This window comes from Apostichopus japonicus, chromosome 19, assembly GCF_037975245.1.
Source record: "Apostichopus japonicus isolate 1M-3 chromosome 19, ASM3797524v1, whole genome shotgun sequence".
Taxonomy (NCBI): Eukaryota; Metazoa; Echinodermata; class Holothuroidea; order Aspidochirotida; family Stichopodidae; genus Apostichopus; species Apostichopus japonicus.
In genome coordinates, this window is record NC_092579.1 from 5,281,703 (window position 1) to 5,302,179 (window position 20,477).

The 20,477-nt window shown below is 37.4% G+C and overlaps 2 protein-coding genes across 3 annotated transcripts in view; both read left to right on the plus strand.

Moving 5' to 3' along the window:
- LOC139960606 (uncharacterized) overlaps positions 1 to 2,285 on the plus strand; it is a 31,897-nt gene extending 29,612 nt beyond the window's left edge. For both annotated transcript variants that reach the window (XM_071959084.1, XM_071959086.1), the window contains exon 10: positions 2,199 to 2,285. The gene's annotated coding sequence lies outside the window, so the exon portion shown is untranslated. The remainder of the gene's footprint in view (positions 1 to 2,198) is intronic.
- The window catches only part of LOC139959744 (uncharacterized), a 178,470-nt gene that overhangs the window by 92,968 nt on the left and 65,025 nt on the right, over positions 1 to 20,477 (plus strand). Inside the window, exon 9 of the mRNA XM_071957569.1 lies at positions 5,270 to 5,422. Within this exon, the coding sequence (XP_071813670.1) occupies positions 5,270 to 5,422 (153 nt within the window). The remainder of the gene's footprint in view (positions 1 to 5,269; positions 5,423 to 20,477) is intronic.

Below are 20,477 nucleotides of genomic sequence, written 5' to 3' on the forward strand. Positions count from 1 at the left end.
ATGTTAAATATTCTTAAATTTGAAGATTTCATTAGTCACATAATTTTTGTTTTTCTGTTTTCCTTCAGGTGAAAAACATTCTCTTATCTCCAGAAAACCAGGAAATTCTGCACCAAGGTGAGTTTTTAGGTGGAAAAATGGGTGGACTTAGCTAGTTTTAGAAGTCCACCCTGACCTGCATCTAAGTGAAGTTAGAAGTAGAAAAATGAATGCTCATTATTCCTAGACATACACCAGGTAAGTGTGTATTAGTGGAAATGAAAAAGTAAGCAAACATACAGAACATGGACCCAGGTGAGTGTCTAAGTTGATGTGAAGAGGTAATAGCATTTGGCTCTAGCAGTAGACACACCAAATGTTACTCATATCAACTTAGGTTATTGGGAAACATTTCATCAACATAAACATTTTTGATGGCAAGAAATTTAATCATACTGCTGAACCCAAAACATTTCTAAGTCCAATTTGCACGCTTTCATTTTTAGTTAATATGCTCACTCACTATTTGGTAGCTCAAAGCAACCACGAAGGTGAAGCTGTTTATGAGACCAGAATTTATGCACAAGACAAGGACTTAAAGTGGCAAAGTTGCATGCTAGTTGTGGACAGTATAAAACCAATAATTTATTGTGTGCATGTACCAGAGGTTGATTTGCATACCAACGTTCTCCATCAGGGTGCATGCTTCTTGTGGGCCTGTTGTGTACTTGTGCATGTTAGCTGTGAACATTGCTCATTGTTCAAACCCGGCACTCATTTAGCATGGGATTCTTCAGGTGCTCTTATTTCTACATGTGATATCTAGTCTTTGTTATATTCCTTCGAATGTCAAGTGGATGTTATGTCCTCACTTTCAGGCTTACACAAATTTGAAAAGTTGAGAGGAGACATTGCAAAGCTTCTGGATAAACAACATTGCGCAAAGCTAGGCATGTATTTTGAGCTGAAGCCAGCAGAAAATGATACAATTCAGGAAGCAGCAGAATCTGGAAAGATGCTGATGAAAATATTGGATGACAGAGAGCTCATCATGCCAGACAGAATGATCGGAATGTATGAAGGATTGAAAGCTATTCACTTTAATAAGGTGGCAAGACTGGTGCTGGAGTACATCGATACATCACAGGAGAAGACTGGAAAGGATGTTAACAAAATGGTTTGTGCTTTGTAAAACTTGTCAAGACTTAAATTGAAACTTTAAGCTTGAATCCAACAATGGTTACTTTGCATAACATCAGGATCTTAGAATGGTTTAGTCCTGTATTTTCTGATATGAAAAGTAGCCTTTTGCTGTCATGCAAGTCACAAAACAGAAAAATGAATAAATACTCCATTTACTAAAAAGTCTTCCTTTTACTCGTAAAAGAAACAACATTTAACTGAATATTTCTGCTTACATAAAGTTATATTTGTAGAAATCAAGTGTATAGGAAGTCTGTGTAGAATATTCACTGAAGCCAAATCAAATGCAGTAATTAGTTTTATATCATGATGAAAGTATGATAAAAAATGTACATTTGATAAACAAATTGTAATATTTCAACATTGTTTCAGGTAAAAATTCCAAAGAAACAGGAAGTAATCTCAAAAAGGGAATCAAAATCTTCGGTAAATTTCACAATTTTGATAGAAGAGGGATACAAGAGACTGGATGTCCAAAGAGCCTTGAAATTGTTTAACGGAAAACTGGACCTGGGAAGACGGATATTGCTACTTGCAAAGGAAGAGCATGGTAAAGTAACCCTATATATTCAGCTACATGGATATTTCTTTTATATTTCCTTCTAATATAATTAACCTCAATCTTATATGATATTCTAGGACCACGTTTCAAGCCCTTGCTGTTTCACTGTTTATGAAAAAGTATTTTTAGTTATTTTAGTAGGAAAATTAATCACAAAATAGCTACATAGAAGGAATATGATATGACCAAATAAACCTAATTCTTGTTACTGTCAAGTGAAATATTCTCTTCTATATCTGTTGTCATCAATCAGGTCAAACATTTCATGTCTAATGTTCACTGTCGAAAATTAAAATTTATTGTGATTCTTAATCATTAGTAGAAAGTAAAACAGTTTTGTGTTAAAGAGACTATTTTCATAATATGTGATGAAACAGTTTATGCATTAACATATTTTTTTATTGATGTGTCAAAATACTTTCTTTCCTTGAAATATATTACTTTTCTCCTCCAGAGAGACTTCCTTTGTTCCCAGGATCCAATCTTTATAAAGAGCAGTACTTTGATCAGCATGGAGGAGAGATGTTTATCGCAGGTGTTATTCTCCTTGTACCAGCTGGGGCATTACACACTGGAAGGATTGTTAGTCTGTGGGTTTCTACTGAACCTACCATCAATGGACCTTTCCCAAAGAAGAGTCTAAGATTGACCCCATTTGTGAAATTTGGTCCAGAAAGCCTTACCTTACACAAGCCTGTCACCTTGATTATTCCACACTGTGCTTTTACTCCAGCTGACCAGACGGGTCTTGATGTGTACTCTGGTGTATTACAAACAGGTGTGTTTTTGTTTCTTTTGCATTGTGTTTATTAGTCCATTGATCATTATATTTAGTTACTTAAATTTGTTGTATCAACAGAGGTATGTTTATAAGTTAGTGTGTTTGTATGTCACCCCTGATGTACTGTTTATGCTTGCTTCACTGTAGGGCTGACCACTTGTACAACTGCTTGCAGATATAACAAACTCCTACTTTGGAAAATGCAGTACTGTATCAACACTATTAGATTCATGCATAACTGCAAAAGTAAAGCTGGGATGAAAGTCACACTTGATATGTGAAACCACATTAGTACAAGAATGCTATATTGGCAATAAAATCACTAAGCCCTCTGGGTGTCTAGTTCTGTGTAATGTAAAAATGATTTTCTCAAGAGGGAGGTATTGTCCCAACAGATTATGTTTGATCCTTGCTTCAGATGACAGGAATCTATGCAATGGTGATGGCATGTTTGTGTGACACTTGCTTGTAATAAACAGTTACTAGCAAATTTCATAGTGGATTAACTTCATACTTGGTATGTGGATCTGTATTATGGAGTACAAGAACCCTATTCTATTCTGTGAATATGTAAACATGATATCTCAAAAATTTCATCTTTCTTGAACTTCATACTTAGTACGTAGATCTATCTTGGTGAGTGTATGAACCCTAGTCAAAGTCACATGAGGTCAACAGGTGTCAAAGTCTGTCTTTCAACATGTTATAAATACCTATTTAGTAAAACTTTTTTTTAAATATTCAGATAAAATTATCAAATGGAGCCAAGAAAGGAAACACCTCAGCTGCTCTATGAATAATCAGCACTTTGCAGTTAAAGCAGAAAAACCATGTCTCATTGGTCTTCATGTCCCTTTCATACCCAAGATTTTGAAGCGTGTCTGCGTCTTACCGATTGTAAACAGAGTTTCTGAATTGGGGAATCAATTGACAATTCATCTTTGGTTTCATAATGATGACTCACTGGAACGTAAAGTAAGTAGTAGACTTTGTCAGCTCAAGTAGTATTGCAATTTATCTCACGGATTCCAGTTATCTGCCTTAATTCAAACTTAATTGATTTCAGAGTAACATAATAATAATAATAATAATGATAATCAGCAGTTATTTTTACGACGCTTAAGCAACCACAAAATGGGGAGAAACCACAAGGGCTTATGGATTACACCTTACCTTCGGATGGCTTCCAACTCAATATTTTTACTCAAATTTGGAATCTTTTCAATTTAGAAAGTCATTTCAGATAAGAAAACTGTAGATTGCTCTGGGATGAAAAGTCCACCTTACTATAACCTAGCCGTTTATCTTATCCGGAAACCTCCAGATTGCTAAGCCTCATTGCTTCAAATGCCATCGCCTTTACCCACTCGGCCACAGCACCAGTGGAATGATACAGTTTCAACTTGATGCCCTACAGGCACAAACCTCTCTGAAAGTCAAATTGTGATCATATAGTCAAGCAAGGGGTCCAGTGAGATTAGCCCGTTCAGGACATTGATGGTTGAAAATAAAATTTGTAGTGGATGAAAAACACTGACCAGATGTCCTACGAAAAAATATGCATGTTCAATATTGTTTTCGTCTGTGGTCATTGACAACTGACAACAACTGTTGTAACAGACACATTTGTGAATACGTACACCTTTTCCAATATTAGAGTGAATAGTTTATATTTCAGAACATAGGCCATGAGACTATGAATGGTCTTTGATAATGCATCTGGCAGACAATCAATGTGTAATATATATAATAGTAATAACAGCTCCCTGATTTCAGTTTATATTCCCCAGATTACATGGGGATTCAAGTCACAGGCTTGCGTTGTATAACAGCGCTCAGTGTTTGATAACACATTAGTTGGTCCAGTTAATCAACCATACAAGAGATTAGGCATAACATCTGTACAGACAGTTAGACCTCATTGCACTCGATGTATGAAATATTTAAAGTAGCTGTTTGTTTTACCAAATTATGGCCACACCAGTTTAAATGAGAGGGTCATATTAGGGAGCAGATTTTGCTTCCTGATCATACATGGGACAATGCAATGGGTGTATGCATTTATGGTAATGTTTAAATATACATTTATTATGTTGTAATATTGCGTCATTTCTATTTAACAGACCCTTATCAATGAAGAAATCTATCAGCAGAAGGGATCCATAATTCATGATCCGGTGTCTGTTCAACTTTATTCTATGACTTCAACTTTACATGTTAGCACTAAATCCAGTACGTCACAGTGTAACCCAAGACAAGTGGTTAGTAATGTCTGTGAAATATTCTTATTTATTTTATGGCAACATGTAAAGAAAGCAGGTAGTTCCTGTTCCACAGGTAATTTGCATTTGTTGGAAGAAATGTTGAGTGGTATGTAGTAGTGCTGGCATTTATTGTTATATTTTGAAACTGGTGTTTATATCATACATTAATTTTAATCAATGTTACATATGTAATATTGAAACTGTTTGTTTCTCAATTTGTAATGAGACTCTATGAGAGAATCATAAAGTACAGTGAAAGTTACCTCGCAGGTTTACATGTATACATCTGGGTGAAGAGGGGCTGTTTAGATCAAGTACCTTGCCCAATGTCACAGATTAAAATCTATGCAGGACTGGAACCTGTAATCTCTAAGAATGTCAGCACATTATCTTTAACCACTTCAATGGCAACTTAAATGCTTTAAAGTCTAAAGTTTTATAAAATAATAATTAAAGACCTTCTGATTATTCTCCTTTAAGGATGTTGCCATGGAAACCCTATGGTTAAAGAACGGACACAAGATAGAATTCCATCTTCAGTATAAAGGGATCGAAGATACTGTCAATCTGGAAATAGAAGCAAGAGATGAGATGTTAAGATGGAATCTTTTCCAGCTTAGTTTTCAGTTGCAGGTAACTTGATTTTGAATAAATGCAACGGAAAGAAAGATTTGAATAAGAGGAGAAAGTCTGATTCAGTTCATACTTTGTACGGTGTTGTAACTACGTAGTATGTACATGTTCTTTGCAACAACAATGTTACCTCATTAATATTTATGAGTGGAAAATTTGTCCAAAACAGCTTGTAAATACGATATCTCAACAACCACAAGTTGAATCAATGTTATATCTGGGAGATAGATGCCCCATGATGAGTAGATGTGCCCCATTGTTCTTGTTTCTCATCTCATGAATATTAATGAGTGGGCAGGGCTTAAAGTGAATTTTGGTTCATACTGGTATGGTCATGTTGGTGCACAATGAGAACATTTTCATGATGTCTCCAACTTCATGTCATTAATAATCATCAAACTGCAAGAAATGGCTTTTAACACACGACAAGAACGAAATGTTTCATGATTTTCATACTTGACATATTAGGTTTGTCACACTACATTCATTCAATCAACTTTGTTGTTTTTTGTGTGCATATCATGAATTTTATTCAGTGAACATTAAATTCTTAATCAGGTATCTCTGAAGTAGTATGTCTAATTAGCTTTACACATGTACTTGGAAAAATGATTTAAGTATATAGATACATGCTTATGAGATCATAAAATTTGACCTCATTAAAATCCATGTTTTTTCTGTTTTTATAGTACGTCTCAACCATAGTAACTCATTCCTTTATATGTTGCAGCATTAGTCAATGGACAATCCTCTTCATTTGGCTGTGCACAACTTCATGAATATTAACATGTATGGCTTACCACACTATGTATATGTTTAGACATCATCTATTGAAATTTCTACTCTGTTGGTATTAGTTGATGAACTGATATTTATTAATAAAGGTTTGAACTATAATTTTATAATGCCAGAAGAAAATCTTATGACAAGCTGTCTTCAGGTCACAAATGTATAGAAAATAGTCCTTATTAGCACATCTTAAAAGTATAAGTTAGACTACTTCTTGAGACACACTCTTAATTGATAGAGGTGAAATATGCACAAAGTAATTTTCTAGGGCAATCATAAAGCTTTCCTTTGTTTCCTCTTCACAGATTGAAAAGTTACGACACATTGACCTAATCAAATCTCCATTTCAGTTCATTCTACCTGAATGTGAGTAATTAATTACTTTAGCATGTTAATGCAGCTAAATATGTTTCATTACCATGTTGTACTCACTACCAGATTTGTAAACTAGAACAGGTTCTTTAATATCAAGTATTGCAAATAGCTGATAGTTATAGTCCACCAGTTGACATGACAACTGCAGCCTGGACTCCTCTATGCAAAGTGGGATCAGGTGTTCAAATCTCATATGTAAGGAATTGTAGTCAGTATGTACAATGTTGATGTATGAAAAGTAAGTTTACATTTTCTCATATCAAAGGATTGCAGTTCTATAGTATGTTTAGTATTGGTGTTTGCTTTGGTTTTAAACATCAGTTTGGATACCAAAACAACACACTTAGACTGAGTATTGATACTGTATTCAAGTCTCATTGCAGTGGAAAACAACATTTAATGAGTTCAGCCACCTGCTTTAAAGATGCATTTTGGGAGTTACATCAGATTTCAATTTTAGTCTCATTAAAAACTCTGAGTTTTCAGGGTTATTTTGCCCGAGTGTAAGAAACACATCACTGTGGTCTCACATTTCTGAATATTGTTTGCTTAAAATTAACAGGATGAATTTTAATTCACTTTATGTAGAGTCGCAATTTCCTTTTCTTTACAACCTTACAGCCATAATCAAATCTTTCGATCAGCTGAAGCAGAACTTATCAGAACATCTTGATGTAGACCAATCCACCCTTCTGGCAAATATTTTCCAAGTTCCTGAAGAATGAATTACTGAAATCAAGAAGCACAAAACACCAGGAACTCTTTTGTTAGAGAAGCTGACCCAAAATTCACTGATATCTCCCACATACGTCACGAAATTGGAAAACACCTTAACAGAACAAGGAAATGAAGAATGTGCAAAACTTGTCAGAGATTTTAGATGGAAAAATCCAGTAGTTCAAGCAACAATGTGCCAAGAATAATCATATTGTGAGTTATTGTAGTCAAGTAATGATATGAACATATCACCAGTGGGTTATTGTAACCAGGAACTTGTTCACTTGAGAGGGGCAGAGGACTTCAGCAAGTCTTTCTGTATACACTGTTAATTACAGTCTGAGCTCCTAAGAATTACACCCGTAGGAGTGACTTATATACAATATTCTTCTTCCCATCTAACATGGTTATGTATGTAAATACTTTATGTGACTATATACAGTATACTATTCTTGTCTTTGATAAGCAAACAATTACAAGTAACCTATGCATCATGCCAGCGTAAGTGTGTGCATGTTGTAACTTTGGTTTTGATAAGAATCATAATCAATGCAGTCATTATGACTTGTGTGTGTGAGTGTGTGTGTGTGCTTGTGAATGTGAATGTGAATGTACCGGCTAGATTGTAAACATGCTATCTCAGCAACCATAAGCTGAGTCAATGTCGTGTAGATGTACCCGATTGTTTGTGGTTTCTATCTCATGAAGACGTTTAAGTTTCATAAAATGTCAATATCTCTACAATCATATGTCCGATTCAGTTCATTCTTGGTATGGCGATGTGTCAAGAATGGATTGATGATGAGGGAGTTCTTGCTTGTTAACAAGTTAAAGTAAAATAAAGTAAAGTAAAATTTATTGATATTCATCATAAAATGACAACATAATAAAATGGACTACAGCATCTTAAAAATAGGTTAAAAAAGTTATCTATGTATCATACAATTCAAAGTATTAATACTTCTAGGTAAAAATGATCGCCTAAACCGTTCTGTCCGCATACGTGGGATCGTTTAAAATCTACGTGGTTTCATGTAAAAATCAAAAAAGAGGGTGATCGGAATCCTCGACTATAGAAGAAGCACATAGACATATGATACGATCAATAAAATCATCCGTGATGGTAGAATACAACTTGACGGATTTATTCAAGTAGTCTAATTGTCCTTTAGAACAGGATGATAACCAAATTGGGCCACAGAACACAAAGAAAGACAACACATTGTCTGAAAAAGCCAAAGCTGCTTATCAAAAACTAAGCCAAAGCCGGCGAGCCTACGAATACAATATAATCTCTGTTTAGCTTTTGATGCCATATTGTTCACGTGGGTATTCCAAGTAAGCGAGCTGTTGAAGGTTAATCCAAGATATTTAAAATCTGATTAAACCTCAATCACATTATTGTCAATGTACAATGGGGCATGACTTTGCACTGCACTAAAATCTACAATCATTTCCTTGGTTTTCTTACCATTGATAAGCATATAATTATCCTTGCACCAATTCACAGTATACTCTATGGCTGCAAAATAATTTGTTAGACACTGTGGGGTTTTTATCGGTGCACATCCAAATTATGGAAGTATCGTCTGCATACTTCAAGATATAAGCATTGTCATAATTGCTATGAGCACTAAATTAGCAGCATCATACGTAAATATATTTATTCACAGATTAGAATTAGATTAACATTATAACAGATATATTGACAATATATTTTTTTGTCAGGCCAAATGGTTAACAAATTGCTTAGGTGTTTCTTTGTACATATTGACAGTATTAAATTTTCTGTAAAAGTCTCTAAAAGCCAAATATAGTTTTCGTTATCAATTGTTATAGTAACCTTTGTAGTCATTCAGGCGGATGAGTGTGTGCGTGTGTATGTGCATGTGACGCCTTGCTTGTAAACATGATATCTCAATACGAAGAAGCCTATTAGATTTAAGAGGAGTTCAAAGGTCATTTGAGGTCACCAGGGGCCAAATTAAAAACCTTGTGAACACAATATCTCCAGAAGGGAAGCTTGGACCAATTTCATATTTAGTATGAAGTTGTGATACGTTTAGTTCAAGGTCCCTATTGTCAGAGGTCAGAGGTCATTTGGGGTGAAAACCTTGTAAACACGATATCACAAAGACATGAGGCGGCTAAAATGTCATGTATTTTGTGGAGTTGTGCCTGTTGTAAATTGTGCTCCCTATACCCCATGGCCGCCAGTATTAGACACCAAAATTAAATAAGTTACGCGCAGGCCTAGCCGATGGTCTAGCCAAACATCAAGGTGTTAACTTTTAAGCTAGGCCTAGACCCTAGCCTAGTTCATTTGGGCTCATAGAAATTGAACTAGGAAGAATGTTGAAACAGTATATCGCCGATTCGCCGTGTGTTTAAGCAATGAAGCCTTGATAAAAGTGAGGGCGCTTTGAGTGATACATGCATACATTGCGCATTCCACTTTGAAATTGAACTTGATTTTACCGTTCTCTACGAAAGAGTGGGTGTAATTTTCACAACAGAGCGGTTATAGCAACCAGGCTTGTAAAACCTATACCCCTGGCCTAAGAACCAACTTTGTATACCTTTTCCGCCTCTAATAACTCGAGCAAGTGGAGTGTTTTATGTAACTTTAAATGTCAAAAAGTGTCATTTACGGTATCTGAGAAACAAGTGGCAAACATTTTCCTTGCTTTGTATTAATTCTGTTCTCCAATCAGAGTGCCATAGTTATCCCTGGAAAATGCCGTGAAAAAGCATCACACCTGCTTTTTTGTAATATTTCCATATTAGTCTGCGTATGCAGTTCTCCGTCGGTTTAACTTTAATGTTGCAAAGTGGGTAGTAGTTAATGCGGGATAACAGATCCCACCTAATAAAGTGATGCATGTCTACATTCAGTCAGCCATCAAACGATGAGATGTTAGCACGAGTAGTTGCATCTGAGTGTGGCTTTGCCTACAAAGCTTTGTCCTGCGAACATGATTAGTGAATATCATTAGGCCTTAAAATCATAGTTGAGTAAATTGAGATAAATAGCCTAAAAAATTACTGTCCAGAACATACCTGGCTAGGCTGAGTAGGCTTTGGCCTATCTCAAAACTCAGATTACTCAGATTTGTCACCAGTCACCAGCCTAATGCACCATCTATACCAACACATCCAAACGTTATCAGGCAGACAGATAAGTCCCGCCAGCTAACTGTATTTGTCAGTGAGTATCGCCCAGACCAAAATAGTAGCCTGCATAATTTCATATCTTTGAGTTGGTTAACAAATGTTTAAAACTTAGATTACTGGCTAGGCCTATACCAACTGCTTATGTCCTTTTGCCAAATTTACAGTGTTGGGAATATGTTGCAAAAGAGAGCATTTGTATGAATATTTGTACAATTCGAGATAAGGCTATGTTCATAGACTAAAATATTCTAGGCTTGATTTATAACCTAGGCTAACCTAAGTTAGACCAAAGGCAAGGCTACGTACATAGGCCTATGTTAGGCTAAGCCTGTTTTCCTAGTATTGAATTGTTAGTGATCATAAAGCCAGGACATCATAATCGTCAACCCAATGTTATACTGGCAATTGGATCTATCGTTAGAGCTGCAGTTTTAAGTAAAATTAGATGGTGATATTTGTTGTTATTAGGCTTTAGACATATCACATCCATACGGACAGCCGTAGCCGGTCTAGGGGCCTAGGCTCACTATTTCCAGGTTCCAGTGAATAACAATCCAGCAGCTGAGCAGATCGCTTCCTAATAATTACCTGTGAAAACTGCAGTCCACTGCCACATTTTAGACGATTTTGGCACCCAAATGCGGCACACAATATATCAATTTCGAGTGATTTATGTCAACTACTGTATATTACCTTAGTTATGTCAAAGTTTGTATAACGCGCGGGTACTTTCTTGCCGTACAAGCAAAGCGCCACCAGTTGGGTGAGGTGCTTTAGTTGATGTCATTCTCCCTACTTCAATTTCTATGTTTAGGCCTAGTTTACTCATACTTTACTCAGTTCACTCAATAAGCCTAAGAATAGGTTGACTGATTTGACGTAAAATGGATGCTCAAGTTAAATTCATCACTCCAAAAGAGACTTTAAATGTAATTTCGTCTTGTGAAATGCACATACTAGCCTATAGTGAGGATTATTGGCTATCCATATTATAGTTATAACCAGGGACGTCGCTAGAGGGGGATTTGGGGTGTCTCCCCACCCCCCCCCCCAATCTTGGTAAAACTGACAATAGTTGGAAAATTTGAGTGCGTCAGTCAGAATTTCCGGACTATCGCACTCTAATTTACCTAGGCCAATTCATATATTACTGTGATTGTGAATGACCGAAAAAATATTTCGGTCAAAATTGACCTTTAATCAATCATATTTACCATGTTTTCCTTGCTTCTTTGAGAAATTGTTTCCCACGACCCTTATACTCCACCATCCAAACTTCGTTTGATTTTAAATACTCTAAAAAAAATGCCTAATAGAACTACCGTACAACGTTCGCCAGCTTCAATTCGGTTTATTTATGTACTAATTTGGCTAAATTGGGTGGGTTGACCCTGTTCGCTAGCTTCAAGTATGTTCAGTTTATATCATGGACGTAGCCAGGGGGAGCAGTGGGAGAACTCCCCCCCCCCTATTTCAGTGTCGAAATATGTTAAGAACTGTTGAGATTTTTGCATGGTATTTTGTCAGTGCTCTTTTGATCTTGAATACTCGTCAGCTCCGTTAACTCGATTATAATTATAGAAATATTCAGGCCTACTGATTCAGCTACTTAGTTTGGCAGAAGAAATTAGCTAACTTTAGCCTATAGCCTATTACCAGCCTACAGTTGGCCACTGCGTAATAAAATACATATAGCTTACCTAACTGCACTCGTTGGAGAGTCACGAATCGTAGCCCAACGACGACAACAACGTGGGTTCTCATCCTTTCTATGATTCGTCATTAGTTGTTGCACGAACAGCATGTTATGAAGCTAAGCTAGCAATCGTACGTGATACGCGCTTCCTATAAATAATTATTAGACTGATAAATATGAAAGTTGATGTTGTCCATCAGTTAAGTTCATGAATTGTATTAAAGTCCAAACATTGGACAATAAACAAGAATCATCCTACTGGAAAAATTGTAAAAGAGCACTATGTTTCTTTCTGATACAATATGTAAAAGAACATGTAAAAGAATAATTCAAACCGGAAACAAAATCTGTTGATAATATGATATCATATGATAATGATGAAACTGGCAAAGCATTGCACCAGATCGCATCTAAGGACCTTCAATTGTTCAAAAATCTCCGTATAGAATATATTTATAGAAATAGTTCATTTGTTATTTTTGTAACGACCAAAACACAGGTTCATGTTGCTACGGTTTATTTAGGTAAACAAACAACAAATAACCATGCAAAGACAAAACAAATGGATCATGAATACAAGATTAAAGTAATGACTTATCATGGATAATTAATGTAAATTAAATGTGCAATGAGAAACAATACATAGAGACGAAGAGTCATAAACATTGAGTATTGTTCTTACTTAATTGAAGGTTGTGTCATTATTCTCAGACGTTGGTCATGGCAAAGCTCTGAGTCCAACTTTCTCAATTACTCCAAACATGGGGGTAAAAACAGACCTCCATGCTCCAACAAAATGAATTAAAACAAATCACTTTAGGAAATAAAAAGAATACATATCAGGTGACATGTCATGTGACTTACTTCATGTGAGCAATTGGGTTGCCAAGGAGAAGATAGAACTCTAAGGTCTGATATTGCATTTTAATACCAATTTACACCTTCACCCATCTCCAGGAAACCTGCTTATTACAAAGTTTGATCATCCATCACTGATTATGATAACGACAAAAAGGAGCATAATAGTATACAACTTAGCAAACACATCACGGTCGATGTAGCGCACATTGTGCCAAAGACATCTTACAACGTCAAGGCCACATAACACACATGCGTTAGGATAGCACAGTAGTGAACGGCGATCTACGGTGATAAGCAAGTTACTCGTGGAGGTTAAACAGATTACCTCCATGAGTTACTTAATTCACAGCAATTTCGAAATTAACTACACTCTCCATCACTCTGCAATAAAATCCTATCACACAATCATGAATTAAAGCTTACCCTGAAAGCAACACGATCTTGTTGTAGTAGTAGTAACAAATGATTCTCATAAAAAAGTAGTAAAGTAGAGTAGATGGCGATCGTCGCCTTTTGCCAAGTCCATCGATAAGGGTTACCACTGTTACATTTTTATTCGTGGAATCGGGCCCACATAATAATGTATAACTTAGAATTAGACAATTTTCTTCCTCAGAAGTAATGACCATAAAATAACAAAAAAGGTATGATGTTTACATCAAATACCTAAGGTTTGAAAGTGTTCGGAGATTGGCCTAAAATTAAACTTCTTGATGATTTCCTTCATTTTTGGTTGTACAAATTATATTCTTCAAAGAATCGGGACTTTCTTTAAAAAAATTTAGGTAAATAATTTGGTGTATGTAACACGTGAGCGATACTTAGTATGTTCCTTAACTGCATCCTCCCCGCCCTATGGATATTTCCCGGCTACAGTTTCGCATTGGCAGAGTCAGAATGACTAAACTTGAATATTAGCGCTCTTTACAGCTATTTATATGAATATGGCTGCCAAGAAAACATTACTAGTTTTAGTTACTGTTGTAGTTGTTTTATCTGCGAGCTTTGTCTATTCATCTTAGAGCAGAGTTAACTATCAGGTTATTAGTTAATATGGTTTGGCGTCTATCGCCACCGAATTTTTCTTTATCGAATTTATATAAAGGCCTACGTGAGAACCGCAACCACTGAAAACTGTATGTTTTTACAGTATGTTTTTATATTTATTTCTAAGAACTCTATTGGTCCTTTTACGAAGATGATAGGCCGATTGTTATTTTTTGGTAATTCACTATGTCATCGAATTAATATGTTGAAAAAAAGGTTTCCCCTTTGTTACACTAACATAGCTTTTTAGTTAGTAGTTTATGTAGCCTTCAAGCAGATGACTTATACTCAGTTGCATACTTGCTTAACGTGATTAAAAAAGTTTGTGAAGTGAGGGCCAGTGGGTGCAAATGTATCGAGAAAAGTTCGGAACAAAAGTGCAGTCGCGAAAGATGGGGTGTCTGATTGACACTGACCGTATCGTTGACGAGTAGCGCGGATGGAGGGGGGAACAAGGCAGCAGTCGGAATTTTCTGGCTTCAAAACCCATCCAGTTGGAATTTCGGCCACTACACCTCCCCCCCCCCCCCAATCATCAGGCCTTAGCTACGTCCCTGGTTATAGCCATGCAGTCTAGCCTGTTTACGGTGTTAGCGTTAGGCATAGTCTAGCCAGGACGATTGGGCCAATCGCCGACCTAAACCTCAACCCTAACCTGAACATTATTTTTAATTTTCCATGGAAATTCCTGAGAAAGATGCACCAAAACAAAAGCGATAAATCCACAAATAGACCACTGTTTCAATTAGGCCAATCCAGACAAAAGTTAGGACGTTCGTACAACAGACGACCACAAGTAGGCCATTTAGTGGCCTAATTGTGGATGTGAATCCACAATAAGGCCACAGTGATGTGCCGCACACACACAGTGATGTGCCCACTCTCCCTCTCTTTCTCTTCTGTACCCTAAAATCAAAACATTAAAATTAGTGTCAGTTCTCCGGGAGTCATATGTATAAAATTACTGCCTTACAACTTTCACACTGTTTGGTTGTTTTTGGTATGCTCTTTCCAGCTTTGTGTTAAACACCACACAATGAACCATATATATGGTAGTAGTGAAGTAGCTAACCTACGTGTCCCGGAGTATCTTTTCTAGCAGGTCTACAGCTTATGCACTGTGAGCTATCGCGTATTAATCAAAGTAAAACATTTCAATGCTAAACTAGAGTTGTACTTTCGATTCCGATAATTTAACTCGCATTTAGGAAAGCAACGTCATAGGTTTCCAAGGAAACCAGAAAGAAAATGCAACTGATTACGAGATACAGAAGACCTGTTAGGCAACTAGATGTAAGGGCCCACTTCACCGCCATGCCTAGAGTTCGGGCCCTACTGGACCTCCTCCTCCTCGTTTAGTGATTTAAAAGATTGGCGCTCCTGTGTTCTGATCAACGGATATAGAGCTACATGATGTTGGACAGGCGCGTGTGTTTTAAATTCAAGGGATATAGATCTGTGGAATTGAACAATTCAGTTTTGCATTGGATTAATTCATATAGTATTCTAGCTGTTCTTGATTGTACATTAAAAGGCTTGGTAGTGATTGAGGACCCCTGTTTCATTCAGAGTTTGTATTGAAGTATTTCACAAGGGGTCACTGGAAGATATCTGTTACTAGAAATAGCTTTTTTATTCATTCTTTAAGTTTGGTATTATTATATTATATAAGCCATATTCGATGGACAATATGTGTGTCGTTGACCTTATACCGACACACACACCGCTGGTGATTGTCGTGGTCACCCGCTGATGAAATCACTGTTCAACTAATGGCATATGACTCCGCTCTGTCGCGTCTCGGCGAATTAGCAGCATGCCTGTCTCTACGGTATAGAGATGGCCATGTCCAAAGGTGAAAAACGCAGGATATAATATATGCATGGATAAACCAACACTGAAATGATTTTGATTAATATATTACGAATCAATATATGAAATATGAAGCTGTGGTGTTAATTTAAAGGTTGGTGTTATAGTTTTGTGAACTTCCTAGTTTCTTTGAATTATTAGGAAAAACAATTTGCCATATGTTCCTATCATATAAAATTAATATAAAGCCGCACAAGTCAGTTCTATACTAGCCCATGAACTATGACCTCCCCCCCCCCCCGACCGAAAAAAGGGGTGGGGAGTGACAAAAAACGAAGGGAGTGGGATAGATACTTGCCGTTTTCCTTTAATATACCGTGTATTTCTCAGGCGCGTAGCCAAGGGGGTGGGGCGAAGGTGGCAGCCGCCCCCCCCCCTTGAGCATATTTGTTTTTAATTTAATGTTTTTATGATATCGCTAATATTTTCAAAAGATCAAATGCTAAGAAGCAGCTTACAAGGCCTGGGAAGTGCCATTTCCAGTGATCTGGGAGGCATTTTCAGCCAACAATTTCTTGTACGTTTCGCGCCAACTCATGGTGGCGCTACGCTTAGATAGTTTGCAATGCCGAATCTACAGTTTCGCCCCTCCCTTGGCAAATTCCTGGCTACGCGCCTGGTATCTCTTGCTCTCTTAACTATGGCACACAATGTAAATTAGCTCATTCCTAGTTTACCACGAGAGCATTCGCCCTATATTTTTATTAAGGAAATAACGCTAAGGTAAAGTAAGTAAACTTATGTATGTTTGTTTCTATGCTATCATTTTGATGCCTCGTTTGATGACTTATGATACAGGTATACGTGTGAAGCAAAGTTATCTAACAAGATCATGTATAATGCATAAAGTATGTAAGCCGTCATAAAACCAGTTTCTTAGTCGAAACACGCGACACAGATAATTTGCCTTTACGTTTTACGCTATAACTGAATACAGAATTAAAAGATGCTACAAGGACGTATCGTACGTAGCGTCATGTATACGTATGACATCAACCTTGGAACGTCGCAACGCTTTTTGAAACGTCCGCAGCTGTAAAAAAAAAACGTTTCCCTATGCATTTTACTTTTTCTCCATCATTAGGCAGCAGTAGCCACACACACGACAGATAAAAGAGTTCTTGGACCACATAGAGTAATATCATTTTAAAATGTAGGATTAGTTCACTGGAATAATACCCGAGACAATCGCCAGACGACTAAGTTCCAAAGGTGCTTAGTTCTTCAATAATTAAATTGGCATCAACATGTATGTTCGTTGTACCTACAGGGAAACCATCGATGCTTAATGTGCTGTCAGAGTCAGTGGCGGAGAAACAGGGGGGGTTGGGGGGGGTTTTAACCCCCCCCACTTTTTGAAGAGGGGGGTTGGCCCACACAATCAACCCCCCTAGTTTTTGCCAGTAATGTTCTGTTATAGCCTATGTTATGTGCTCCAAATGGCATAATAAATCAAATTATTAAATTTGAAAATGTTAAAGTCATTTCAACCTTTTACCTGGTAGGCTACATCAACAATTAACGACCGAAAACCGAGTTGGAATTGACCCACACATTATTTCTAGCCCCTTTCCCCCACATTGCGCATTGGAACTTGTAGTTCATAGCGCTAACTTCACCCCACAACAGACATACACAAAATAACGTTTTGTTGCTGTTGAATAGCTTTGGAACTGTATACACTTGCCAACTTCAACGAGGTGAAGGAAGGAAAAGAAAAAGAAGAAAGAGAGAAAAGGAGAAAAGGATGGAGTAGAAAATACGGCAAGAAAACGGGAAGAGAAAGAGGAACAGTAACAAAATTATTCGAATTTGTAAAGCAAACAGCAGATATCACATCATATCAGTGAGCATGAAAATGGCGTTCCACGATAAACAGCCTCCAAACCATGGGCGCAGATCCTGGTGAGGACAGCGGGACGCGTCCCCACCAACTTTTTCAGTAGTGGGGACATGATATACCGTGTCCCCACCAATTTGTCTTGACCAATAGCTGCATTTCAAGTTCCCCTGTATTGAACTTTGGCGCAGTTTGATCCAGCATTGTGCAAATGACATGCAGCAGTTCTCATTTTATTGTATTTTATCCAGTTGTTAAATATAGGACGGAAATCGCATTTGCGGCAGTCTATATTTGTTTTCTGGGAGAGGAACCCAGACCCATCGTATATACAAAAGTCTACTTGGATTATTTGTCCCCTGATTTTCTTTCTGCGGACGCCCATGTATTTCTCCAAACTAAATTTCTAAGCCATGAGATCTAAAACTTAGGGAGGTTTAGGAGCATCATTAGGTCTGGGAAGTGTTATTTCCGGCCATCTGGGAGGTATATTTGCCCCCAAAAATCGTACGCTACGCGCGAACCAATGGTCGCGCTCCGCTTAGATAGTGTCATAGAACAGACACGCGTCCCCACCATTATCCAAGACTGATCTGCGCCCATGCTCAAAACTGTCGATGTGTGTAGTGTTCGGTTTTGGAAATATCTGGTATATTTTTATTTCCTTCAACGAAATTTTTTAGTAACCGTCTGAATTTTCGAAAATTCCCTAACCAACATTCTTCATAATACTTCATCATACTCGTGCAATTTTGACCCGTCAGTTAGGGTTTGAAGGAGGTTTTTCTATATCGGTTGTCCATAGATGATATTTTGTGTAACATTATGGGTATGTTTTGAAGTGAATTTATTCACGAGAATTGTGAATTTTCAAATTCTGAACAGTGGGGCTGACGGATATTGTGGGCCGCGATGAAGAATCACCTACAAAAGCAATGATCCACAGGATATGTGATGAAGTCGAACATGATGTGTGACTGGTGACAATCTTCAAAAAGGTTATAGATGAGAAAAAAAGTATTTGGAAAAAACTTGGTTCTCAGGCAAAAGTGTACACATGGTTGGTCAGTTTCAAGCCCGAGAGGTGCCATTTCCGGTGATCTGGGGGTACCAAAACCAGAAATTTGCTTGTACGCTGCGCGCCAACCAATGGTGGCGCTCCGCTTAAATATTAATACGCCCCCCCTCCCCGGGTTAGAAAATCCTGCATACGCCCCTGGTTAAATGCAGCTTTTCAAGGCCTGGGCAGTGCCATTTACTGCAATCTGGGAGGCAATATTTGCCAAAAAATTCTTGTGCACTTCGCGCCAACTTATGGTGGCGCTCAACTTATATAGTGAGCCAGCAGTTATGACTTTTTATTTCATAAATGGCCTGCAACCCCCCCACTTCTGACAAGAAATCTCCGCCACTGGTCAGAGTTGATCGTGAGTGTGGTAAGGTAGGATTTTTCTTTTGTGAATCCTAACAATGTAACAGACGTATTGCATAATTGACGGGCACCTAGACCGCACGATATCGGTATGCACCCCTCGAAGTTGATAAACAAAGACTAACATATAACATAGTTTCTTGGTCGATAGATCCCCTTTGAACCCCCAAAAAGTTCATGTTCTATCTTCCGATTGCTATCTTCATATGAATGGTTGATGTTTGAGTCACTTAACGACCAACTACAAGGGGTTAAAACCCGTGTTTTCTATGTGTCTCGTTGTATCACGGTGGCATTTCATACGGTGTGTTGTTATATGATATCTGTTCCAAGATACATGGTTATATTCTGATCTTGTACCGGGAGTTATATAATTAAAGCAATATAATTATATAGAGCCCGGAATCGTAAAGTATTTTACTGTATAGTTCCGTAATCTGCATCCAGATCTTCCCCTCCCCACAATATAAGTGGGCGAAAATGTTCAACAGAGTCAATTCAACTCTCAATTCAGTAAAATATATCAGTGTTATAAGAAGAGCATTCATGTTCATGTTTCACCTTGAAAGTTAGCCGAATCTGCATGTCTCAGCCAGTGGACTGTGCACTTTGTGTTGCATGTTTCTTTATAATTAACCTATTAGAAACACATAGATATTTTAAATTTCCGTCTTAAATACTAAACGATGTCCCTATCTTTTTCATATTTTGCATATTTTACAATTGAAATTTCCTTTACGTGTCACAGTCGACTGTCCCTATAAATATCATACACATACTGTCTGCTAACGGTTTATCCTTTGAAAAGCTCGCTTGGTAGTGAAACGATGGATCGTATATTAAAGTAATGAACTTATGGAGAATGTTAGTGTTGTTGTAACAGTTACGCTTACAAGACAAACTTAGTGTATGCCCCAGCTTACCGCATCGTACACGACAGCACACGATACATTTCCGTTTACACGAAATATGGTACACTGCATCTTTTGGAAAACCATCATAATTATTTGGTGAGCCTTTTCAGTATAACGCATGAGCGTCGGGAGGTTCACCGAATGTAGAAAGATGCTCTGAAAAGGTTATCACTTTTTGAAAGTCATAATTTTTTTGATGAAAAGCTTATCTATGTCGCCTTACAGCTGCTTCATGTATGCTTACATCGGCCACATACCAGTAACTCACATTAACATTGATATTCCTGGTGTTTCCGTTTGGCGTTCCATATCTCAACTCCTGCTGAGTGAATGGTACA